The sequence below is a fragment of the Abramis brama genome, assembly GCF_963993115.1.
Source record: "Abramis brama genome assembly, chromosome: 9".
NCBI classification, from domain to species: Eukaryota; Metazoa; Chordata; class Actinopteri; order Cypriniformes; family Leuciscidae; genus Abramis; species Abramis brama.
In genome coordinates, this window is record NC_139971.1 from 10,802,744 (window position 1) to 10,829,563 (window position 26,820).

Below are 26,820 nucleotides of genomic sequence, written 5' to 3' on the forward strand. Positions count from 1 at the left end.
AAGAGAACATTCTATACACATAAAACTCCTTTTTTTTTAAATATTTGCATTCTTCTGAATATCTCAGCAACTTATTGATTGGGTAGTGTCTCTGACTGCTTGCATATGATAGTAGTCATAGATAGTAGCATGTCTTTGAGGGCAGCAGGGTTCCTAAGAGGCCTTCCAGTGTACGCAGGTGTTGCAGAGAGTGCTAAATGCTGGCGGTGGAGGTGATGGGGAAAGATCTTCCCTAGATAACTTTTAGGTCTCCTCAATGAGGGTGATATCTAGCTCAACACAATCAAACATGCTAGTTTGTTCCCTGTCACGCTCTTCAGGATCCACCTCCTCCTCGTTGATTTCACTTAAAGGAACACTCCACCATTTTTGAAATAGGGCTTATTCACCTTCTTTCCTACATTTAGATAGGTGGGCAAATGCATTTTTGTCTCAGTGCATGCATTGTTTTAGTTTGACAGGGTCGGCGCTAGCTTAGCTTAGCATAATGAATGGAATCCTTTGTTGCCAGCTAGCATGTCCTGAGTAAAAGTGATATAAAAAATAAAAAAAACCCACCTAATTACTTCTTGTGGCCTGCGTATTCACAACAAGTACAAATAGTGATGCAGATTAACACTAGGCGATTTCCTAGGCAGATATTGACTTGGGACTATATTAGGGGGAAGCATAGGCAAAGCACTGCTACTTGGGCGCAGAGATATCACGCCCAAGTAGCAGTGCTTCGCCTGTGCTTCCCCCTAATATAGTCCTTAATATATAAGTCAAAATCTGCCTAGGAAGTCGCCTAGTGTTAATCTGCATCGCTATTTGTACTCGTTGTGAATACGCAGGCCGCAAGAAGTAATTAGGTGTTTTTTATTTATTTTTTATATCACTTTTACTCAGGACATGCTAGCTGGCAACAAAGGATTCCATTCATTATGCTAAGCTAAGCTAGCGCCGACCCTGTCAAACTAAAACAATGCATGCACGGAGACAAAAATGCATTTGCCCACCTATCTAAATGTAGGAAAGAAGGTGAATAAGCCCTATTTCAAAAAACGGTGGAGTGTTCCTTTAATGGCCCAATACTCGTCCAACTTTTGCCTTTCATCCTGTTGCAATAAACTGGCCTGTCAATCATCTTGTCACAGTTAAAATCCTCCAAATTTCATTTATTTTAATTTCCTACCGTATTGGAGAGAAAAGAAGTAGCACGTTGATCTACCAGTCATAGGTCTTTCATGCAGAGAACTATTCTAATATTTTTGCATAATGATGCATTTGAGTTAAGAGCCAAACAGATCTTTATAAAAGTGCACATTATTGTTGCAGACGATATAATAAAGATAACATTAAATAAATATTTTTATAAGGTTAAATGTTGATTATTTTATCTAAACCTCTCTACTTAACCATTAATCGTGCACATCCGCCATGTTTTTTGTTCTGAACCGAATCCTCCTCTAAAGCGCAATGGGTTGTGGGCAATATTAGCCATTAGAGTGTGCACGGATCCACACTTCGATAATCTAACAGAAATAGTAGATCATTCGGGGACTTTTGGCATACTATATTATGCTTTGGGACACACTTATAAGCTCACATATTATTTAGGATGCATAGTATGCACATTGGGATGCAGGGTGTGACTTTCTGACCCAAAGAGCCATGAAAGTGGCCCTAAACCGAATTGCTCAGCTGTCATCTAAACAAATTTCAGTCCAAAAATCAGTTTGTAAATTTATTTTATTAGAAAGTGTTGATTTATAAAGAGTAGAGCAACTGAGACTGTAAATGACACTGGAATTTTGTCTTGCCCCAGACATTGACAAAGATTTTATTGTTCACTGAGACCTAATTTCATATGGCTATTGCAAAAGCTACCTTAGACATAGAAAAATATAGAAATACTAAAATAATCAATACATATTTCCAATACTACAAAGTGCTTTCACACAATAGTTATCCCTCAGTCATTCTAAACCACGGGTAAACTTGCTTTACGTTTCAAATTGTTCATAATTATTGCCGACTGTTGTCAAGTTTGTACTGAACAGACTTTTCAGACTATAAAAGTAAGAATGAAACGGTCACTTCTACAATTGTTGTGTTTTTAGTCACTATTTTACATTTTTCCCCTCGCTGAAACATAGTCTATACTGTGACTATACAAAGCATGTGCATATGAGGCAACAGATGTGATTGACTGTCTGCTAAGCCTTTAGACATAACATTCTAACATTGTAATAGGAATGTTAGTCGACTAGCTACTGTATGTAAGAAATTACATCTTCTGATGACCTTGTTGTTGTAGCAGCACAGTGTAAGGGGTGTGGAGCAACTGATTAAAAAATGCTTAAAAACAATGTCCATATAAAAATAAACGATAGAAACAGATACACGTTTCATACAGAAAATTAGCCGACCAGGCTGAACAAAGAGCTAGTTATTAGCTATGATGGATTTGATCCAGTCAGTGTATCGACACACCTCAGCATAAACCCCAGGAAAGTGTGGTTCAGCACAGCCTTGACCCCAGGAAACAACACCTTTCAGTTTCCTCTTGCACACCACAGGGCCACCAGAATCCCCCTGAGAAGAAAATTGGAAAATGAAAAGGACAAAATTGTGGTTTGTATAAAAATATAAAACGCATGTGATGTAAAGAGGAAGACTGAGTCAATAACATACCTGACACGAGTCTTTGCCTCCCTCCATGAATCCAGCGCAGAACATGTTTTCAGTTATTTTTGCACCATATGCTCCCCTACACTGCGCACTTGAGAGTACAGGCAAATTCAAACACTGCAGGGCAGAAGGAAACTGAACTGGAAAAAGAATATGAACAGTGCTAAAAGTTGTCATCATGTACGTATCTAATGAATGAATGCATGTTTTAATGCCTGACCATATTATATATAAGTGTAAGAAGATTTTAATTATTCAGCCATCTCACCTCCAGTGTATCCCCATCCAGAAACCAAGCACTGCTCCCCTTCAGAAGAGCAGCTGGTTGCCAGACGGATCGGCTTCACATACTTGTTGAAGATGGCAGGCTTTCTCAGCTTGATCAGCATGATATCATTGTTAAGAGTCTGACCATTATAGTTTGGATGACGAATCTCCTTCTCTGCATCGATCTGCTGCTCAGTGTCTTCAGTAACAGACACGTTGTGCTTTCCCAGGTGGATGACGAGTTGGCGTCTATTTGAAAAAGAAACTCATATTTTATTCAGCCTTAATATAATGTTTATCAGAATATTGCCTACCTACCTATCAGGTCTTTATATAGTCGTAAATAGGTTTTACCTATAGTCTAAGAGACATATAGACAATAGACAATAGAAATCCTGCATTAGTATGCTGAATAATAATAATTAAAAAAAAGAAGATTATTTATTGAAGCCAGAAAAGAGGCATATTTACATACTGTACACAAATTTAAATTTGTTTCAAAACTAAAATATTCAAAATTAGAGCTGGATGCCAATGGTTGGTAGACTAACATACTCTCATCTTAATTATAGTACATAATAATATGTAACTTTTTTTGACAGCCTTTCTTTTTCTTTAGAAATTATGATTTTTTTTTTAATACACATTCAGAAATGGTAAACAATAACAACCTTTTGCTAATCGATTCCTTAAAAGGGTACTCTTTAGGGAAAAGGTAGTTTGATGGTAAAGTAGCTTTAACATGTTTTAAAAAAATACAGGTTAAAAAGGGAGGTTATATACTCACATGAAACTGCAGTGAGCTGCAGACACAACCCATCTTTTTTTAATCAAAGATCCTCCACACAAGTAATGCCCATCCGTAAGGTACACTTGCCAGGGCTGGGAGTGGGGCGGACATTCATAACCTCCAATGATTTTATCACATGTGCTGTAAACTTTATTGAAAAATGAATTATTCTTTAATAATATTAATGCTAAAGACTATCTATAATACATATCAGTGTAGGCATAAACAAACAATTGTCATGAATAATTACTAATATGAGAGATCTACATACCCACAGCCACAACCAGCAAAGTGAGCACAACAGTCTTCATTGCAGTAAAGGAGAGAAGGACTGCTCACAGCTTTAGAGCACTTCTGCAAAGTTCAAGATTAGCATTCATGTTTTTAAGCAATCTTTTGAACACCCCTACAGAATCTACAGCCAATAAGATCACAACAAAGGATTGACAAGTAAAAATGAGCATGTGAGACAACAGTTCTTTTCATACAGTTTTCCATGGTCATAATAAATGCATTGGAAGGAAGCGTTGACTTATGACAGTATGAAGCTTATATAAAAACAGATGACCAAAATGCTGTTTTACTTTTTGAGTGACACACACTTAAGATTGGGAATATTTTTTATTATGTACAGTAGGTTTATTGTTTTCTTAACTGTTCAATAAAAGACAAATTCTCTAATTAATAGCACATACTGATGGCCTGACTCAACATCACACAAAATAACAATCTGTTTTGACATCATTTTTTCGTCTCGTCCGTTGGTAAACATCGCACTTTTGAGATTCTGTCTCTTATTTTAATACAGTTGTGACTCCCGAAATTTTGAAGTGTATACTTGGCAGCATGAAAAATAAAACTTTATTCAAATTATGAATGGGTTATACAGAAAGCAAACAATGAACCTCTTATTTACTTCGTCATTATACTCTGTTGGTTATAAATAAGAGATTGGCCGTTGCATTCACATTCTCAACATGTCTGTGATTGGCTACAATACTTACCGATGCAAAAACAACACTTTATTTTGATGGTCCCTTTTGAACATTCTGTTGACTGTAAGTAACTTTGCAACTACATGTCAATTAACTCTCATTAGAGTATTAGTGTACTGTCTGCTTAATATCTGCTAACTCTTTATTGTAATGGTCCTCCAACAGACATTCTACTGACCATAAGTAACTTTGTAACTACAAGTCAAATTATTCTAACCCTAACCCTACCAGTCTACTAATACTGTACTAACACTTAGAGTTAGTAGAGATGTAGGTGCAACGTTACTTAAGTTATAGTCAACTGAATGTTCAAAAGGGACCATCAAAATAAAGTGTTACCGAAAATAATTAGTGGTGCAACAGATCACAAAACTCACGGTTCAGAACTTCGGGTCATATTACGTTTTTTGAGTCACGGATCGGATAATTTTTCGGATCAGCAAGTGTAACTTTGCTTTCCATTTATTACTTAAAACACACTTTAAGTACTTTGATACCACAGCAAAAACTACTAGCTTAACTAATAAAGTTCAAACATTATTAAAGACAAATGAAGAGTCAGTAATAAAATAAGAACAAATACACTAATTACAAGCATAGATAAATACAATACAACAAATAAACAAAGATCTTCTAGTACAGAAATGTAATAAATGTAAAATAACACTATAGTGTTCACTGTATAAATTAAATATGGATGAATCTTTGTTAAAGCTTTTGTTGTTTGTATCTTCTTGCGCTTGAATGGTTTGAAATTATTTAAATGTGTAAACTGGCCAGACAAAACACTTGCAAATGATAAACTAGCAGTGCACTGACATCCAATCATAACACCTTGGCAACCACCTTGTTACCAACATGGTAACAACCACTCAGATCACCTTGGCAACCACTTAGTAACACGCTAAATATTTTCTAGAAACATGCTAACCACCACTGAAAACACCTTAGCAACCACCTAGCAACAAACCAGAAAGTTTCTTCACAGGCAAATACCAACTTTTCCTTTAAAAAAAACAAAATATCTATTTTGCATTTACACCTCCATAACCACACTTGTCACGATGTGGTTTTGTGTCCTGTCATGTTTAGTGGTTCCCTGTCTGTCTATTAGTCATCCCAGGTGTTTCCCATTAACCACGCCCCCTTGTTATCCTGTCTAGCTCGTTTACCCCTGTATTTAAGCCCTGTGTTTCAGCCCTGTCTTTGTGAGTTCTTGTTTGACTGTTTTGTGTCTACAGTTACGCTGTTGTTCGGTTGTTCTGGTCCTGAGTCCTGTGTTCTTGTCCTAGTTTGTTCAAGTTTAGAATCTAATTAATAAAGTGTGCTGGCCAGACAACACCACACTGACACACAATTGATTTAAGCTACATTTAAACAAATGCATTAAGTTTAACTAAAATTGAATAAAAAGCTAAAAAGCCTTTGTGCCAGACGGTGTTTCTGACCAATGTGTTATCAGGCTGATTGATAAACTTTCTGTTGTCTGTTATGATGACCCTTAATCTAAATTAATGATGATAATAAAAGGGAACCTTAATAAAAGAAAATTAGACTGGTACCATTAAGTTTAAAAAAAATTAAGGACTGACTTTCTTTTGACAATCCTATAGTAATGTATAAGCTAAAAGATGTGCTTGAATTGTATTAAAAGCACTAGAAAAAACATAATTCTTACAGAATTAAGTACACCTTAAAGCTACAATTTTAGTAAGTCACAATCTTGTGACTGAAACCATCTGTGTGGGTCCAGTTTATGCATTCATGGACTCCTTTCACAGACTGTGATGACATGTTTTAACGGTCATCAGCATCATAAATCCTTTTTTTATATATTATTTTAATTTATTTTTTTAAATGTATGTACATTTATAACACTATACTTTGTAGTATATTACCTTTGCACAGGGTTCGAATTATGATTTCATCTTTGTGGGGGTCTCTTTAAAAAAAAAAAAAAAGTAGCCTAAGAGCAGGCGCGGTAGCTTAATAATGTAATATAAAAATTTGTAAATATAATACAAATTTAATAAAAAAGCGTTGGTAACACAATTCAATTTAAATAGTACATTTGGTTTAATTTGTCGTTTAATGAGGTCTAATATATGCTGTTAGTTGTGAGTTGACAGATCTGATCGTGTACTTAAGTGGTCCAGTGGTAGAACATTTGTCAAATGCGTCAGAGGTTCTGGGTTCAAATCCGCACTTATTTAAGTTTTTTTTTTTTTTTCATCAAATCCGATTATGTTTATAAGTGGTTCTATATCAGGCAGAGACACGTTTGTGTGCATTTTGTTTTGTAATTTTACTGGAACGAATAGAGAGTCTCCACAACGGATTGAAGCGCGCCCGAGTGAAGACTGTGCGCGAGCCACAAACAAACACAGTATCCGCGCCAATGATCGCAGCAGCACTTTTATCACTTGATTTAAGCATAATGATGTACCGTAGTGTGATGACGATCCGAGATCCCGCGAGATCCATGTGTTTGGCATCTTGTCCTATCTTTTAAGTCATGCTACAGTAGTCTGAAGGAAAAAGTGCTTTATTTGTAATTTAAAATAATGGTGCTGATGATTTTTAGAGACCCCCACAGGTGTATGATTTTACTGCTTTCATGGGAGCTCATCCTCTCTCTATGGGAGCTCAGCTCCCACTGGCTCCCACGTAATTCGAACCATGCCTTTGCATCAAATTACAGAAAACTAGTTAACCCTGTTGTGAAAGGTGCGTTTCTAATACAGCGGCTGTGGGAGTGATGGTAAAGTTGACATCTTTCTCTCTTCTGACTGCTGTTATCAATCCCTCACTATTTTTTTTACTCTTTTTGAAAGTTGCTTCTTTTGATATTTGAGCAAATTATTACACACAAAAAATATATTTAATGTAGTCTCTTATTCACCGGTACAGAAGTTTACCCAACTGTGACAACTTCCGCTTCTGTGAAACCCTGAAATGTGAAAAAGGTCAATTGCAACAAAACCACTCTACCTCTGGGAAAACTATTGGCCAATCTCTTCCCCTAGATCTGGGTTTGTGGTTTTGTCTTTGGTGGTGTGGAGTTTAGAGAAGTAAAGAAAGAAGTAAAAATGTTTGTCACTGTTTGTCACAGACACACACACACACACACACACACACACACAAAGGATTTACATGTTGTACGGTGAAACATACATTTTCAAAAAACATAATTATTATGATTTTTAAGCTACTTTCTACTTTTAAATTTTTTACTTTGTCCCTACAATGCAGGGAATACATGAACTACACACTCAAACACACACATATTTGCTTGCTTGCCCTTACAAGTGTATTTACCTATTTCAATACTTTTTGGAACTAAATTGGCTTTTTAGATTATAAAAGTAGACTTTTAAGTGTACTTTAGTGTAACAGCAGTAAACTTTGAATACACACAACTAGTTTACACAGTTTTTCTTTATATTGCAACTATAGCCTACTACAAATAAATCTATACTGTTAGTTTGCTCATTTTTCAGTCAACTTCTTAGTTTTAGTAGGCATTGAAGTATACTCTCAGAAGTTTATTGAATTTTAAGATTTTTGTAAGTGTTTTAGTGTCAATAGTGTCTGTTTAATTTATTCTGTCTTTTATTATTAAATAGTGTCTGTTTAATTTATTCTGTCTTTTATCTATTAGTCTGTGAATTTAACATCATACTTACAGTTTACTATTTATATATTCATTTTGCATAAGATGAAACAATATATAAATATTTTATATAATATATAATAGTATGTGTTCAATAAAAAATATCCATAAGCCAATAACACTTATTTGATAAAATTAACAACATTTTTCAAATAAAACAAATAACACCTATCTTCCAATCATCTCAATTGTCCTCAATTTCTTTGTGAGAAAATATATACTTACAAGCCAATCAGTTTCACACAAATGTATTTAGCCAAAACTGATCTGGGACGACTGTACGTTAGTTAAACTAATCTGTTTGTTAGCATGTCAACTTAGTTAATAGTTAATAGTTTAACTTAGTTACATGTTATTTTGTTTATCAATGTGCATAATAAAACAGAACTTAGCTAACATTATCCAAAAACCTGTTAAGATTCAGGAGAGCACAGTGGCAACCTTTAACACGACCAAATAATTGTTAACCCTCTACTGCATAGCAACGGAAAGTTTTCTTAAGCCCTATGTTCAGTACATTTTTCTTTAAATGATTGCAACCAATTAGAATGTTTGAAAAAGTATCAAAGAACAGTCCAATAAGGTTTGGGAGTCACTATCAAGCACCATTTGAAGGCGGGACGTCCTTTTCTGACACATGGTCACAGGAGCACATGGTGTGAGATGAAAGCAAGATTATTTGCTTTAGTAATCTTATTTAAAATGACATGAACTGTACATAAAAAAAAATTGTGTGTGTGTGTATGAAGGTGTAGAAAAGCCTTTTTCTAGAAAAGCTAGAAAAAAAAATTCATGTTCACAAATTCAGTTTTTCTTTTTGTTGCCTCAGGGCAACGTGCGATAAGGGGTACTTTTCAAGGATGTCTTGGACAATACCTCACAATGGCAAAAAATGTGTTACAAGTAGGGAAGATGTAGGGTTCCTGGGTGCACAGGAACACCCAAAGTCACCAAAGTGACACCAATGTGCAGCATCCACCTGGATGATGCGAAGGCAGCCATATTGCGCCAGAACGCCCACCACACACCAGCTTATTGGTGGAGAGGAGACAGAGTGATAGATGGCTCGCAGTCTCTGCTCTAATTCATCCCAAAGGTGTTCTATTAGGTTGAGGTCAGGACTGGTGCGCAGTCATGTTAGAACAGAAAGGGGCCATCTACAAACTGTTCCCACAAAGTTGGGAGCATGAAATTGTCCAAATTGTCTTGGTATGCTAAAGCATTAGGAGTTCCTTTCACTGGACCTAAGGGGCAAAGCCCAACCCCTGAAAAACAACCCCACACCATAATCTCTCCTCCACCAAACAACCCTGCTATGTCATGTTTATGACACATTTATGACAGGTTATGATGTATTGGTGTATGTCAAGTTGTCATGACAAAGACACTGACAGGTTATGATGTATTGGTTTATGTCAAGTTGTCATAACAAAGACATCTCAGACAATGTCATATTTGCATAAAAAATGTCATAATTAAAGCGAATGACACTTAATGACAGTTGTCATAAACATGCATAAAACTCCTTCATATTCATGACATGTGTCATGTCATGATTATGAAGGTGTCATGTCAGTCTTATGCACACCCCTTCAAGTAAAGTATTACCAGGTAGGGTATAACTTATTAGCTCTGTTCACTTGTTTATGATTATATGGGAAATGTAGGCCTTTTGTATATATATTTTTTCTCCTGTTTTTGGATAGAGAGTAAGCTCAGGGAAGTTTGTGTTGCTGATTTTCATCTTTGTTTTTGATTATTCCAATCTTTTATTAACCTTTTTGATATATGAAGGAAATAAATACTTTTCCTTTTCCTTAAAGCTGTGTTATGTTTTCACTCTGAGACTGAAGTGTGTTCTCCACGTATTTTTACGTCTCTGTTACTTTTTTTTAGTCATATTTTCTTTTCCTTTGTTACCTCCCCTCCTGACCCCTAGACTGGGAGGAGAACGTAACATCTATTACAACAACAAATCCACCCTCAACCTGTGAAGGGAAAACTTTTTGCAGTTCAGGAATTCAGCATTTGACCCTTCTGCCAATCGAAAAGGGTTCAAGGTCACCTTCAAAAAAATAGAAAATCATGAAGTTTTGAGTATATGGTATAGGTTTCAGTATGTGTAGATTGTGTACTACAATACTTTAATATTTCTGTTAACATCAGAGAACAAATGTCTCATTGGCCATCTCTTCCCTTTGACCTGGGTTTGTGGAGGCCGCTTTGTCATCAGTGGGATAGAGTTCAGAGAAGTAAATAAAGAGAAGTAGAAATGTGGTCACTGTTACACACAGAGCCTATGTACAACCTTGTACATGCATGCTTGGCCTTAAAAAAAATATGTATATTTCAAGTTAATTTTATTAAATATTTTTTTCTAATTCAACTTTATTTCCAGACTCAAGGTCCATTAGAGAAAAAAACATTTCTCTACTTACTTCTCTCTCTACTCTTGACATACAAAATAGATCACTTGCACTGCTCCACCTCGGTTTCTTTAACCCTTCTGCTGCATTAGGACATTTTTGTCCATTTTCAGTTTAATTTCTTTGACCATTTTGGCTGTTTTAATGCAAATGGTTTGTAATTTGGCAAAATTGTGACTTTTTGGATACATTTTTCAAAAACATTCCCATGTTGCATAATATGTATAACACACACTGTGTAGATCAAATAGCAACATCTAGCACCATAATGGACAAAATTGTCCCATTGACACCCATTAAAACATTGTTTAAAGCCGGGGCCGTCATTAATACATGAATCATGACTTATGTTGAAACATCCTTTCATTTGGAAGAAAAAGGATTATATTTGCATTATATAATGTATTCCACCAGATGACGTCACTACATAGGTATTCCCTATGGGGGGAAACGCACGTAATTTTCCTGGTTTCCACTAGGGGTACTATTTACTGTGTTATGAAGCATTTTAATGGCTTAATGATCTAAAATGATGTTTCTGAGTATGTGTGGATGTCTGAGAGCAATGTGTGTCTGCGTTGACAAAAGTGTGTGTGTGTGTAGGGCCTAAATATAATACATGGTGTAATATAATACGTGGAGGAGAGGGAAGCAGTGCCCTACCAACGCTGTGTACAGTAGAGGTGGGGAGCTGTTGACCTCAACTGGGGATGTCGTTGGACGGTGGAAGGAATACTTCGAGGATCTCCTCAATCCCGCCGTTACGTCTTCCATTGAGGAAGCAGAGGCTGAGGGCTCGGAGGCGGACTCGTCCATCACCCAAGCTGAAGTCACCGAGGTAGTCAAGAAACTCCTCGGTGGCAAGGCACCGGGGGTGGATGAGATCCGCCCTGAGTACCTCAAGTCTCTGGATGTTGTGGGGCTGTCTTGGCTGACACACCTCTGCAGCATCGCGTGGCGGTCGGGGACAGTACCTTTGGACTGGCAGACCGGGGTGGTGGTCCCTCTTTTTAAGAAGGGGGACCGGAGGGTGTGCTCCAACTATAGGGGGATCACACTTCTCAGCCTCCCTGGGAAAGTCTATGCCAGGGTACTGGAGAGGAGAATCCGGCCGATAGTAGAACCTTGGATTCAGGAGGAACAATGCGGTTTTCGTCCCGGTCGTGGAACACTGGACCAGCTCTATACCCTCTACAGGGTGCTGTAGGGTTCATGGGAGTTTGCCCAACCAATCCACATGTGCTTTGTGGATTTAGATAAGGCATTCGACTGTGTCCCTCGCGGCATCTTGTGGAGGGTGCTATGGGAGTATGGGGTCCGGGGCCCTTTGCTAAGGGCTATCCGGTCCCTGTACGACCGAAGCAGGAGCTTGGTTCGCATTGCCGGCAGTAAGTCAGACTTGTTCCCGGTGCGTGTTGGACTCCGGCAGGGCTGCCCTTTGTCGCCGTTCTGTTCATGATTTTTATAGACAGAATTTCTAGGCGCAGCCAGGGGCCGGAGAGGGTCAGGTTTGGTGACAACACGATTTCGTCTCTGCTCTTTGCGGATGATGTTGTCGTGTTGGCTTCATCAGGCCAGGACCTTCAGCATGCATTGGGACGGTTTGCAGCTGAGTGTGAAGCGGCTGGGATGAGAATCAGCACCTCCAAATCCGAGGCCATGGTCCTCAGTCGGAAAAGGGTGGCTTGCCCACTTCAGGTTGGTGGAGAGTTCCTGCCTCAAGTGGAGGAGTTTAAGTATCTTAGGTTTTGTTCACGAGTGAGGGAAGGATGGAACGGGAGATTGACAGGCGGATCGGTGCAGCTTCTGCAGTAATGCGGTCGCTGTACCGGTCTGTCGTGGTGAAGAAAGACCTGAGCTGCAAGGCGAAGCTCTCGATTTACCGGTCAATCTACGTTCCTACTCTCACCTATGGTCATGAGCTTTGGGTCATGACCGAAAGGACAAGATCCCGGATACAGGCGGCCGAAATGAGCTTTCTCCGCAGGGTGGCTGGGCGCTCCCTTAGAGATAGGGTGAGAAGCTCGGTCACTCGGGAGGAGCTCAGAGCAGAGCCGCTGCTCCTCCACATCAAGAGGGGTCAGCTGAGGTGGCTCGGGCATCTGTTCCGGATGCCTCCTGGATGCCTTCCCGGGAAGGTGTTCCGGGTGCGTCCCACCGGGAGGAGACCCCGGGGAAGACCTAGGACACGCTGGAGGGACTATGTCTCCCGGCTGGCCTGGGAACTCCTCGGTGTCCCCCCAGAAGAGCTGGAGATAGTGTCTAGGGAGAGGGAAGTCTGGGGATCTCTGCTTAGACTGCTGCCCCCGCGACCCGGCCCCGGATAAGCGAAAGAAGATGGATGGATGGATGGGTTTTTAGGCGAGCGAGTGACAAAAATCATAATATCCTGAAGGCCATATTTTACTCTCTCTCTCTCTCTCTCTCTCTCCCCCTCTCTCTCTCTCTCTCTCTCTCTCTCTGCGTGTATGTGTGTGTGTGTGTGTGTGTGTGTGTGCATTTAGCAAGAGAAAGTGCTTCTTGCTGCATTGTTTTCTTTTGGTTTGATTCATGCGTATTTTACGCACAGACATGAACCTTTGACACACCTTCGTTTTTTTTTAGCAGTCAAAGTTAATTGATAATTCCAGTCAACATGTGTGTGCGTAAAATATGCATGAATCAAACCGAAAGAAAACAATTGTTGAGAAATCAGTGTTTATACAAGTGCGGTTGATGCAAAAGTTAAAAAGCTGGACACACTTTGGTGCGGCCATTTCACACTCGATGTGTAGAGACATACACAGGTTATAGTCACCTAGTAGAAATCAGGAAAATGTTTGCAATAATGCAGATGTTTGCAGTATGTCAATTATATGAAAAATGGTACCAACTGGTGGAAAACAGTAAAAAGTAAATATTTTACCCCAAGGCTTGGTAATGACTGGGTATTTGAATAGAAATTATGATTTTATGATATTATAACAGTGAGTTCAAAAATGAATATTTCAATGGGTTTAAATAGGGACAAATTTGTCCTTAACGCGCTATGTGTGATTTTTAAAAAAAATCTGACATAGCACAAAAAATAAAAATGCACCAAATATAATGTTGCTGCTAATCTTTGACATATTCAAGACTGTGATAATCCAAAGCCAAGGTTTTCACTTTGCATTTAGTATATGGAAAATAATTACATTTTTGTGTTTTTTCCTCTTATACAAATTGATGGTATCGTCACCAAAACTGGAATTTAAAGGGTTAAAATCCTGAAATTAAATAAATATTTGGTAGTTATGATGAGGACTGATGCTGGTTAAAAGATTTAACTTAGTAAAAGTGGAAAAAATAATAATATATAATAGTTTTATGGCAGTGTTTAGAGTGGACATTTTTGTCCCTTAATGCGCTATGTGTGATTTTTTTTTAAAATCTGACATAACACAAAAAATAAAAATTCACCAAATATAATGTTGCTGCTAATTTTTGACATATTCAAGACTGTGATGATCCAAAGCCAAGGTTTTCACTTTGCATTTAGTATATGGAAAATAATAAAAAAAATTGTGTTTTTTCCTCTTATACAAATTGATGGTATCAGCATCAAAACTGGAATTTAAAGGGTTAAAATCCTGAAATTAAATAAATATTTGGTAGTTATGATGAGGACTGATGCTGGTTAAAAGATTTAACTCAGTGAAAGTGGAAAAAAATAATAAAATCCAATAGTTTTATGGCAGTGTTTAGAGTGGACATTTTTGTCCCTTAATGCACTCAACGTCATAAAATATATAATGCAGCACAAGGGTTAATATAATCCTCATACAATCATTGTAGGCAACCTTAAGCTTACAGTGGGTACGGAAAGTATTCAGACCCCCTTAAATTTTTCACTCTTTGTTATATTGCAGCCATTTGCTAAAATCATTTAAGTTCATTTTTTTCCTCATTGTACACACAGCACCCCATATTGACAGAAAAACACAGAATTGTTGACATTTTTGCACATTTATTAAAAAAGAAAAACTGAAATATCACATGGTCCTAAGTATTCAGACCCTTTGCTCAGTATTTAGTAGAAGCACCCTTTTGATCTAATACAGCCATGAGTCTTTTTGGGAAAGATGCAACAAGTTTTTCACACCTGGATTTGGGTATCCTCTGCCATTCCTCCTTGCAGATCCTCTCCAGTTCTGTCAGGTTGGACGTTGGTGGACAGCCATTTTCAGGTCTCTCCAGAGATGCTCAATTGGGTTTAAGTCAGGGCTCTGGCTGGGCCATTCAAGAACAATCACGGAGTTGTGAAGCCACTCCTTCGTTATTTTAGCTGTGTGCTTAGGGTCATTGTCTTGTTGGAAGGTGAACCTTCGGCCCAGTCTGAGGTCCTGAGGTCCCGTCTGGTCGTCCCAAACGATTTCCATTTAAGGATTATGGAGGCCACTGTGCTCTTAGGAACCTTAAGTGCAGCAGAAATTTTTTTGTAACCTTGGCCAGATCTGTGCCTTGCCACAATTCTGTCTCTGAGCTCTTCAGGCAGTTCCTTTGACCTCATGATTCTCATTTGCTCTGACATGCACTGTGAGCTGTAAGGTCTTATATAGACAGGTGTGTGGCTTTCCTAATCAAGTCCAATCAGTATAATCAAACACAGCTGGACTCAAATGAAGGTGTAGAACCATCTCAAGGATGATCAGAAGAAATGGACAGCACCTGAGTTAAATATATGAGTGTCACAGCAAAGCGTCTGAATACTTAGGACCATGTGATATTTCAGTTTTTCTTTTTTAATAAATGTGCAAAAATGTCAACAATTCTGTGTTTTTCTGTCAATATGGGGTGCTGTGTGTACAATAATGAGAAAAAAAAAATAACTTAAATGATTTTAGCAAATGGCTGCAATATAACAAAGAGTGAAACATTTAAGGGGGTCTGAATACTTTCCGTACCAACTGTACATATGCTTACTTTTTTAAATTAACCCACAAAGGAGCAGTATAAAAAGAAGTACAGTATGCTCTAAAAAGATGTATCTTAACCTGATCCGAATACATGTAAAATTTTCTCACCAACATATTAACTTGGGCATATAACATTCAGCGCTGCCTATACATATCGTCATCATCATTCATTTCATCATTAATGATGTGTCCCAAATATTTAATTGTAGTGCATACTTTTAGTATTTGCCCTGAAAAATAAAAATCAGGAAAATTAAGGTCCTTAATCCCTTTTGTTCTACATATCATGGCAACACTCTTCTTTGCATTATATTGCACATCATATTTAAGCCCATAATCAGAGCATACATTTAGCAGCTGTTGAAAGCCAGCGCTGCTCAGAGAAAAAAATTACCAGATTGTCACATACAATAAATAAATAAAGTATTAAGTAAATTTAGTAAAGTTTAAATGTATTTTCAGATATACTTGAAATATACTATTATAATAGTAGTAGGCCCTATACTTGTAAGTGTACTATTTTAATACTTCTTGGGCCTAAATTGGCCCACTTTTTAATTAATATATTTAAGTGTACATTAAGTTTAAAAGAAGCGATCTTTGAGTACAAAAATAACTTGCATCTAGGGTTTTCTCTTTACTTGCAACCAGGGCCTGAAGTTAACTTTTTTGACCACCAGCCACTGTGGCAGGTGGATTTAAAAATCCACCCGCCACAGTGACTTTTTACCAGCCAGTTTTTTTTTTTTTTTTTTTTTTTGCCTCATAAAAGGTGAAAAAAAAAGGAATTGCACAAACATTTGTTCTTTAACTTGTAAGAATACACATTTAAGTGCTGTCAAGTTATTAACGAGATCCTTACAAGTAATAATGACTCTTAGAATACAGATATAGACCTAGTGCAGCTCGTATGTAAACAAATCACACGCGGCTGTGTTGATGGCTGGGCAGCTGTTAGTTACAGCGTTCAGGAACCGTTAAGCAGAACTAAATTAATATTGTTATTACTGGTAAAGTTACCGGGTAGGCATTTTCTCACCGGTTCCCAACTCCCAAAATCTGTGCAACTGTCATTGTAATGTAGCTTATGTCAGCGTTGCATTACCTCATCTCATCTCACCAACATTTTAATACTTAACTCACATATTATTCAAACGTAGTCAGAGAAGGGCCTCATCGTTCTCTCCGATCACATATACGTTCCGAAACACTCAAACTGCGCTGCTTTCACAGATGCTTTCTGTACTCCAGTAATGTGCCGCCACATTTTTAGCTAAAATCCAACGAAATGGCTGACTTCGTTTAAATGTCAAAGAACAACAGTTGCAAAAAACAAACAAAAAAAACCCGCAAAGACCCGGCCCCTTTAGTTACTGTTGCTATGCCCGTCAAGCTACACCGCGCTCACGCCAAACCATGATCTCATGCAATGAAAAACACATCGCGCAGCAGAGACACTGACAACACGCTGACAGACAAGAGACAGTCCAGGTTACTTTTGATATTAAACAAAGTCTCAACGTTAAAATTTGGTAATTTTTAAAGAAATTTAGACAATACCGTTTTTTGGCTCTGTAATGTGTCTTGACAGATCGCTGTGGTGCCTCAGTTAAAGCTGCTCGTGAACCGATCATCTCTTCCTTCTAGTTAATTTATAGCATCAAATAAACATGAATGAACATAAGAAGGAATGTAGCTTTAACTGCGGAAAGATGTCAGTAGGCCTACTCAGTACACTCCGTTTTTCAAGTTCAAATCATCCAACGTTGAACTCTCCTGACTGCTTTGTCGGACAAAAAAAGGCGGATTCGGCGGATTATGATTGGCCAGATCGCCGTCAATCAAACTCCCCGCGAAGGGTCGATTCTCATTGGCTACCTGCCAATGTGGCAGGTAGATTGACAGTGTTGCCCGCCAATTGCAGAATTCACCCGCATTTGGCGTGTGGTCGGGTGTTAATTTCAGGCCCTGCTTGCAACTATACTACAAATGAGCATCAGTAACTCAGTGGTTGTTTCTGCTAGATCTCTCAAATTTTAATACATGGTAGCTACATTTGTATACTACAAATAAAACCAACCTGGATGTGTACTTCACAATCAGAGATTATGTGAGTCAATCTCAAATACAAATACAAATGAGTTGTAACACTAGCTAGAGATCCCCTGTTTGCTATATACATTATAAAACTTGTTCCTTTTTGTCATCACTTCGAGTTACGTCTTGACGATGAATGGGGTTTTGCTTAGAAAGCCTATCACCTTCAAGAATTAGAAAACGAGCCAATGGCAATAAAATGCCTTGGGTCTGTGGAATTTGCATAGCGTAACTCCACCCCACCTCGTGGGTATATAAGGAAGTACGCCGGCAACATGCAGTTATGTTTTCGCTTCGGAGCCAAGAGTTTTCTTCACTCCACAAGCCATTCTGAATTATCTTCACTCTACGAGACGAGCGGCTCTCCAGTGTGTTGGTGCAATGGCGCGTTCCAGTGAGATCACATTGCCTGCTGCTGATCTGTGCAGTGATCTGCCGACAGTGTGTGTGCTTCTCCCTGGGCGCTTCAGCACTCTGCTGAGCTTTTTCCTCTCTCTAAAAGAGTTGCACGTGGCACGTCTTTTTCAAGACGGCTTGTCCGTGTGTTTTCTGGATGTGGGTGCGTGATTCATCTGCCTAACGGTCACGAGCGCTGTTTGGCGTGTTGGGCTTAATCACGCTCGGCAGCGCTGTTTTCTTTGTGGGAACATGACCATTGCGATGTTTAGATCGAGACTCAATGATCTCTGTGTTGGTAGAGTCCCCTCTGCCACACCCCAATCTGTCTCTTCCACGAGAGGGGATACTTTGGCTGGTGGCCAGGGTGATCTGAGGGTTACGGTGTGGCACAATAACTTACAAGTCATTCCTCGGGCCACGCCCCCCTCCTCATCGCAAACCGTGGAGCTGACGGCCATGCTTTCCCGGGCAGCTGAAAGCATCGTTTGGAGTGGCATCAGGACGCCTCTGGGTTGCCAGAGTTCCCGTGACTTATCACGGCCCGCGGGCGTCCTCCGCCTTCACTGCCCTCGTTGGTGCGGCGATCATGGTCTGTATGTTCTCACCGTGGAACACTGGTCCTTCCCTGGCCAACACTGACAGAATGTGGAAACTCGACCACGCCCTCACGCAGGGACGCTATGCCTCCCATGTCCGGGCTGGTCGATCTGCCACGCACACTACTGACCACGCTCTATGGGAGACATCGTTACCTGCTTGATTCCGGGGCCAGGTGGTGTCCACAAGTGTGGTCCAGGAATGGGCTCAGCCAGGTTGATGTGAAGGTGTGTGTCTCTTCGGCAGTGTGGTTGAGGACTGCGCCCAACAGTCTATGACCCCCCCAGAAGCAGACTGAGGCCTTCTGCACTGACCGTCATCCGTATGTGCGGTTTCCTTACTCTGCTTCCCGCCGAGGCCGCCTCCCTGCGTCTCCAACCCTTAGCCGGCCAAACGCCAGGCTAAGCAGCACTCCTGAAACGGGCAGCTTGGAGTTAGGGCTCAGTTCTTCTCAGGAGCTGGTAGCAGGACCACTCCTTCCCCCCTTTTTTCTTGCCAGACCTCTGTCAGGGCAGGCCCCCATGGAACGCTGGTCCTTACCAGGCCTCCTCTGTCAGGACGCGACAAATGACCGTGCCCCCACACCGGGTCGCTACGCCGCCCACGTCCGGGCCGGTCATTCCGATTTGCTGAATGGTACGTCTGTGGTTCCCTATGACCCCACTGGTTCAGTTCTTGGGAGCCTGGCTACAGCTTCCCAACCTGTCCCGCTGGGTCGAGAGAACCATCAGGCTCGGCTATGCGATTCAGTTCGCACGATCTCCTCCCCGCTTCCAGGGAGTCTGTTACAAAAAAAGGTGAAATGCGCGGTCGAGATTGTCCCTCCAGCTGAAATGAAGTCCAGGTTGTACAGCCCCTACTTCATTGTACCGAAGAAAACCGGTGGGTTACGGCCAATCCTGGACCTGCGCTTCTTGAACCGATCCCTTCACAGGCTTCCGTTCAAGATACTCACGGCCAAACACATTCTCGAATGTGTGCGCCCACAGGATTGGTTTGCAACGATCGACCTGAAAGACGCCTACTTTCATGTTGCATTGCTCAAGAACCAGCACGTACTAGTCCGATCAGACAATAACGCGACAGTAGCGTACATCAACCGACAAGGTGGTCTACACTCCCGCCGTATGTCGCAACTCACTCGCCACCTCCTCCTATGGAGTCAGAAGCATCTGAGGTCGCCATTTATATCCCGGGAGACCTGAACTGTGCAGCCGAAGAGCTCTCACGGCTTCAGCCTCTCCCTGGAGAATGGAGACTCCATCCCCAGATGGTTCAGCTGATTTGGGATCAGTTCAGGGACGCGCAGGTAGATCTGATTGCCTCCCACGACTCGTCCTATTGCTACCTGTTTTATTCCCTGACCGAGGGCAAAAAAGAAAGCGCTCGGCACGGATGCACTGGCGCACAGCTGGCCGCAGGTGCTTTCTCAGGGACGGGGCACCTTATGGCACCCTCGCCCCGATCTTTGGAACCTCCACGTGTGGCTCCTGGACGGGATGAGGCAGGTTTGAGTACCCTACCACCAGCGGTGGTGGCTACCATCACTTCCGCTAGAGCATCGTCCACGAGACATGCCTATGCGTTGAAGTGGAACCTCTTCGTCAACTGGTGTTCCTCTTCGTCAACTGCTCCCCTCGTACCCTCTTGGGACCTCTCAGTGGTTTTAACTGCCCTGCAGAGTGCTCCCTTTGAGCCTCTGCAATCTGTGGAGCTTAAGTTCCTGTCAATTAAGACAGCGCTCCTGGTTGCATTGGCCTCCATCAAGAGGGTAGGGGATCTGCAGGCATTTTCAGTTGACGAAGCGTGCCTGGAATTCGGGCCGGCTGACTCTCACGTGATCCTGAGACTCTGGCCTGGATATGTGCCCAAGGTTCCCACCACACCCTTTCGAGACCAGGTGGTGAACCTGCAAGCGCTGCCTTTGGAGGAGGCAGACCCCGCCTTGGCACTGCTCTGTCCCGTACGCGCCCTCCGTGCTTACGTAGACAGAACGCAGTGTTTCAGGACCTCAGACCAGCTCTTTGTCTGTTATGGTGGGAAGCTGAAGGGAAAGGCTCTCTCCAAGCAAAGGTTCTCTCACTGGATAGTGTACGCCATTGCTTTGGCATACCAGCAGCAAGGTCGACCATGCCCCCTTGGTGTGACGGCCCACTCCACTCGGAGTGTGGCATCCTCTTGGGCTCTAGCGCATGGCGCCTCACTTACAGACATTTGTAGAGCTGCAGGCTGGGCAACACCTAACACATTCGCGAGATTCTATAATCTCTGAGTGGAGCCAGTTTCTTCTCATGCACTCGCTTCAACTAGCCGGTACTAGATTCTGCTCAGGTGTCTTCACTCGCTCGCCATTCCTCTCCACGGACGGGATACGTGCGATATTCTCCTCAGGTGAGCCTCCCGCAGGCCCTGAGTTCCTCCAGCATTGTCGATGTCAACACCAGAGTTATGCCACCGGCAGCTTTCGCGCTTGGCTAGGTGCCTCCATGTGCATGGTTCCCCCTCTGGGCGACCCCCACATGTGTATTTCCACTGTAAGCCTCCTTGAGCATGTGTCTTTCCCTCGGCAAGCCACCTTGCCACCCCTGGAGTTGAAATATTCCACCTGCGGCTGGACACCCCAGTGATTCTCCATATGCAGCCACTCGAGGTCATATGTGTATTCCAAGTCCCCCCCTTCGGGCTGGGCATAATTGCATATTTCCACTGAGATATGCTTCCCAGTGTACCTTGGTATTCCTGTGTTAAGTAGGACTCCTTCGTCCGTGCTAGTCTCACGGCAGGGAGCTCAGACTTGCGCAGGGCACTGGAAGACAGCCGAGGTGGCGTGATTAGACTGGGGACCCCATTCGTCGTCACTGACGTAACTCGTAGTGACCACGAAAGGGAACGTCTCGGTTACGTCTCCCTGCCACTTCCACTCTACCGCTGGGATCGCCTGAGTTCAGTCTCAGCTCCTCAGCGAAGAAACATATCTGCATGTTGCCGGTGTACTTCCTATACCCACGAGGTGGGGCAGAGTTACACTATGCAAATTCCGCAGACCCATGGCATTTCATTGCCATTGGCTCTTTTTATATACTCGAAGGTGATAGGCTTTCTAAGCGAAACCCCATTCGTCGTCACTGACGTAACGTCTCTGTTCCCTACTCAGGGAACGAGGGTTACATATGTAACCGAGACGTTCGCCTACTTGTCAATACTTTTTCTCCTGTTTAGCTAGAGAGTTAGCTTATCTTGCTGTACTTTTGTATACTTTTATTTTAGTTTTGGTAGTTTGGTTGAGGAGTTAGTTTGGTTATGTTGGTTGTTTTGCTTGATTTTGTAAAGAAAGACTATTTTCTATTGTGAAACATGATGTGGTTATTTGGGTTATTTTTATGAAACAATTCTGGGGCTGGAGTCACGGTGGTTTCATGCTCTTGCACACTCATTCACCACCATCTATTTTTGCTTTTGCGTTCCTCCTTCAGACGAATCAGGAAATTGTAACAATGTTAATTTCAACATTTAGGCTACTAATGTTTTATTCAAATCAAATGTTGCATCTGTTCATATTTAATGGACCTGAGCTAACATGAACAGTTGCATTTTTTTATTTATTATGTTAAAAAAGAATAACTACAGTACAAACAAATAATTGCTCATTGTTAATGTTAGTTAATAATGTTAATGTTATTTAATGTATCCCAAATATTGGATTCAATCTTTTTGTCAACTTGTTTTCTTTCAATTATTATAGGTTTTGTATTTCTTATTTTAAAATTGAACGATCATAGGCCACGCTTATCTGAGCATATGCACCTCAGTTTTTGAGTGAAAAAAAGCATTTGTGGATAATTTTGTCAATATTCAACAAAATTGCACTGTTTATCACACTAGTATGCTTTTAATGTCTAACCTGGAAGTTTGTTTTGAAATGCTTTTATTTTGTACAAAATGGCACAAAATCACACGTGGTGTCCCTGGCCTACAAAAAAATAGAAGAAGCTTAGGCTATAAATCTCGTTATGCTATATTATCATATTATCACCAAAAATGGAATTCATTAATTTTGTCAACTTGTTAATCTTTCAATTATTATTATTTAATTTTGAATCCGATTGATCGTGAGCTCACTGATCTGATGATAAAGTTAATCTCTGTGAAAAAGAAAGCCTGTAATCAGGGATGGGCAGTATTTCAGATACATGTATTTAAAGCTGCAGTAGGGAGCTTTTAGAAAACGTTGACTTAGCCTGAAAATTCGAACAAACACAGCTTACAGGTCACTCCCCCTCGCTCTCTGCTGCTCTACAGCCCTCCCTCCACAGCTCCTCCCCCACAACGGAGCCTGCCGTGAACGCGCAGGCTAGTAAACATGCAGGGCCACTGATGACGCCGGATAAACAGTTATCGCACATTCACTGGTAGGGATGAAACATCAACAATATGCTTTACATTGACTATGGCCTGCCCATACTTTGACTACAAACTTGGTCCTCAAATCATTAGGTATTTTGCAATACATGTAATGTAACTTCATAACGTTGCACTCTTTCTATAAGTTATAAATAGCTAGCAAGATAATATAATGGTAACGTTACAGTATCTAAGTAATTATTCTAGCGATGTGTAATGCTAAATAAGGTTTGCAAGTACATTATTTCAGCAACATGACAAGCCAGTGAATTAGCAGGTTTCTATTGTTGCTTTGCACAGTGCGTGACATTTGATCTGTATGCTATGCGGCTAGAGTTTTGACACTGAGTCAATGGGCTCCGACGGGCTTCGTCATCGGTCTTTTTCCGTTTACCTGTCTTTGTTGCATGAGCTGGTGCCACTCGAGAAATTGGCAGTTTTGGTTGTTTGTCCGAGGCCATTAGCACATCTGCGCGGCACACCGGCTATCTTGATTTTGAACGACGGTGCGCGCTGTGCCGTGCGAGAGAGGGGGGTGATCAGCGCGTACACAAGCATGATTGACACTGCTAAGACACTCCTCCTGGCTCTGATTGGTTGTTTCTTACCTGGAGCGGTGTATTTCTACAAATGGCAATAGGAGCCTGGGAGCTTGATTTTTTCACAGATTATCTGTCTCATATTCTACTGTCAGGACATAATGACAGTTTTAACAAATATGTAAAAAATACATTTTTACAGAAGTTACCAACTGCAGCTTTAAAATACATATTTGAAATACAAAATACTATTTTGTATTTTGTATTTTAAAGCCTTTGGAAAAAATAAAATGTAATTTGTATTTAAATACATTTAAGATGAGTATTTTTGTATTTTCAAAATACATAAAATACTTTTTGCCAGTCACCCTCTTTATCAGGTTACTAATTTTGTGCATCAACTAGTTCAGACATTCACTAGCTCAGCACTGGATCAGCGATTTTTTTCTTGGAATAAGGTGAGAATGTCATGATCAATTCTACTTGATGATTAAAGTTAAAATAGTGCATTATTCACTTCAGTTAACATGAAAGAATAAAAGAGCACAGACAAGTGGGAAAATAGCGTTAGCCAATCAGTCTTGACCGGTTGTTGATTTTTATCAACTAGCTTGTCAAATGTGTTTAAAGGTCCCATTGCATGGATTATTTTATTATTAATGTTTCCTGGGGTGCCCTTATAATGTTAGCATGTTTTTTAGATCAAAAGTTAAAATAAAAAATAAAATAAAATAAAATAAAATAAAAGGCATATTTCCTAGCCTGATTTTAGCCTCTGATTTGAACACTCTGTTTGAAGGGGCGTGTCTGTGTGAGACTTCAGTGTAAACGCCCACTGCTGTGATTGGCTGCTGAGAGACTTCAGTGTAAACGCCCTGCTGTGATTGGCTGTGAGACTTCAGTGTAAACGCCCACTGCTGTGATTGGCTGCTGAGAGACTTCAGTGTAAACACCCACTGCTGTGATTGGCTGCTGTGAGACTTCAGTGTAAATGCCCACTGCTGTGATTGGCTGAGAGACTTCAGTGTAAACGCCCACTGCTGTGATTGGCTGAGAGACTTCAGTGTAAACGCCCACTGCTGTGATTGGCTGCTGTGAGACTTCAGTGTAAACGCCCACTGCTGTGATTGGCTGCTGAGAGACTTCAGTGTAAACACCCACTGCTGTGATTGGCTGCTGTGAGACTTCAGTGTAAATGCACACTGCTGTGATTGGCTGAGAGACTTCAGTGTAAACGCCCACTGCTGTGATTGGCTGTGAGACTTCAGTGTAAACGCCCACTGCTGTGATTGGCTGCTGTGAGACTTCAGTTTAAACGCCCACTGCTGTGATTGGCTGCTGAGAGACTTCAGTGTAAACACCCACTGCTGTGATTGCAGGGTGTCCGCGCGGTAGTAAAAAGTAGTAAAAGGTAGTAAAAAGAATCTACCAAAATTAAGGCCCTTGAAAGGTAGTAAAAGGTAACAAACGCAATTTGACCTGGTAGTAAATTTTTCATGTGAGTTTCCATTTTTTTTGCTTAATATTTGTGTCTCCATATTTTAACTTCATCTAGCATAATTTAAAAATATATACGGTGCTAACAACATGACCTGACGGGCTCGACACTAACGCTTGTCCGCTTGTCTGGGACAAGTGGATTTTTTGAAGGGACAAGTAAAAGAGAATTTTCCTTGCCCGACCGGACAAGTAGCCTGATTAAAGGGTCATTCCACCCATTTGAACATTGTTTTTTATTTAAAGTGGGTCATATATGTAGTCGAAATGTAAAATAAATTTTGAATTTGGTGCCTTCGTGACCGAGGAAAGACAAAAAATAACTTCAGGACGCATTTGTGTGAAAGACAACAACTCCCATAATGCACCACATTGCACAGCTCCGCAAGCCACTCCCACTAATCCAGAAAGCAAAATCACTCTTCCGTCTACAAGGCTAGCTACCACCAGAGCTTGAAATTCATTTCACACAAAATGTCTAGTTAGTTGGCGAACTCATTAGTGCATTACTCCTCGTTTGTATTTCTTTCGAAAAGGTGAATTACTGCATGGTACCTGGATGTTCAGTCAGAACATATGCGGTGCGAAAGTAGGATAGTTCACAACACAAGCGTCCGTGTCCTCGTCTGATTCAGAGATTTCGTCCAGGCGAAATTGTCATCGTTGAAATTCTTTGCCGCAGACGGACTCTATCTCTGTGTTCGTAGTTGCATAGTGAGATCACCGGCGCCACCAGTCCGCCCTAACTCGAGCCAGTCTGGGCTCCTCGTCCACGGCAGGCAGGTCTTCTGCCTCGGCTGCTCTTCGCTATAATGCGGCTTGTAAAGGTAGCCACAAACACCTGATTCAAGCATCAGACTTCCGAAATCCTCTTCTTCTATATCATATTGAGCACTCTCCTCCGCTATTGTCATAACTTTACATCTGTCTCCACAGCGCCTGTTAGCTTAGCTTCAAACAAGATGGAGGATATTGCTTTCAGTTTCAGAGAGTAAAGTCCCACCCACTGATCTGTAATAGGTCTAGCGTGAGCGGTTCCCGCCCCTGGGAAAGATGAGGAACGAGTGTCTGTAGTCTCAACAGAAATCCCCCCCTCTTACACTTCCTCCTACAATGACGCAAAATGACGATTTTTGCGTCATTGTAGGAGGAAGTGTAAGAGGTAAATAAAGGATTTCTCCCGTCTCAGGGGAAAATGAGAGAGTGTTGCACGACCATTCAATAGTATGACTGGGTTTCTAACAATGCAAAGCTTAATGCAAATGGGTGGAGTGTCCCTTTAAAAGTCAATAACAAAAAAAAAATAACTAGGGAATCACTAAAATGAGAGAATGATTCTGATTGTATCATATTTATTGTAAGTTGCGATCGATAGTGGATAAGTATTACTGACGGTAACAAGGTTGCACTGTTGAGGCTCGCGCAGCCTCTCGAGGAGAAGTCCAAACAAATGTAAACTCAGTTTAAACTCAGTTAACAACATACTGCCAGTGCCACAATTCAAAATGAGTTTTAATATTTTTAACATA

At 40.9% G+C, this 26,820-nt stretch overlaps 1 protein-coding gene across 1 annotated transcript; it reads right to left on the minus strand.

Moving 5' to 3' along the window:
• Positions 1 to 1,713: 1,713 nt before the first annotated feature.
• Positions 1,714 to 23,801, minus strand: LOC311090117 (trypsin-3-like). Its single transcript, XM_084125261.1, has 6 exons — positions 23,650 to 23,801; positions 4,002 to 4,084; positions 3,728 to 3,878; positions 2,942 to 3,189; positions 2,677 to 2,813; positions 1,714 to 2,577 (listed from the first exon to the last, which is right to left on the minus strand). The coding sequence occupies exons 2-6, from the start codon at positions 4,039 to 4,041 to the stop codon at positions 2,428 to 2,430; spliced, it is 726 nt and encodes a 241-aa protein (XP_083981387.1). The 5' UTR covers positions 4,042 to 4,084; positions 23,650 to 23,801; the 3' UTR covers positions 1,714 to 2,427.
• Between the last annotated feature and the right edge of the window lie 3,019 nt (positions 23,802 to 26,820).

Coding starts and splice junctions, on each gene's coding strand:
- LOC311090117 (XM_084125261.1), bottom strand. CDS start 4,041: ATGAAGACTGTTGTGCTCACTTTGCTGGTTGTGGCTGTGG. Junction 3,190..3,727: donor GCAGCTCACTGCAGTTTCAT/GTGAGTATATAA, acceptor TTTTTCAAATAG/ACGCCAACTCGTCATCCACC. Junction 2,814..2,941: donor TGGATGGGGATACACTGGAG/GTGAGATGGCTG, acceptor TTCTTTTTCCAG/TTCAGTTTCCTTCTGCCCTG.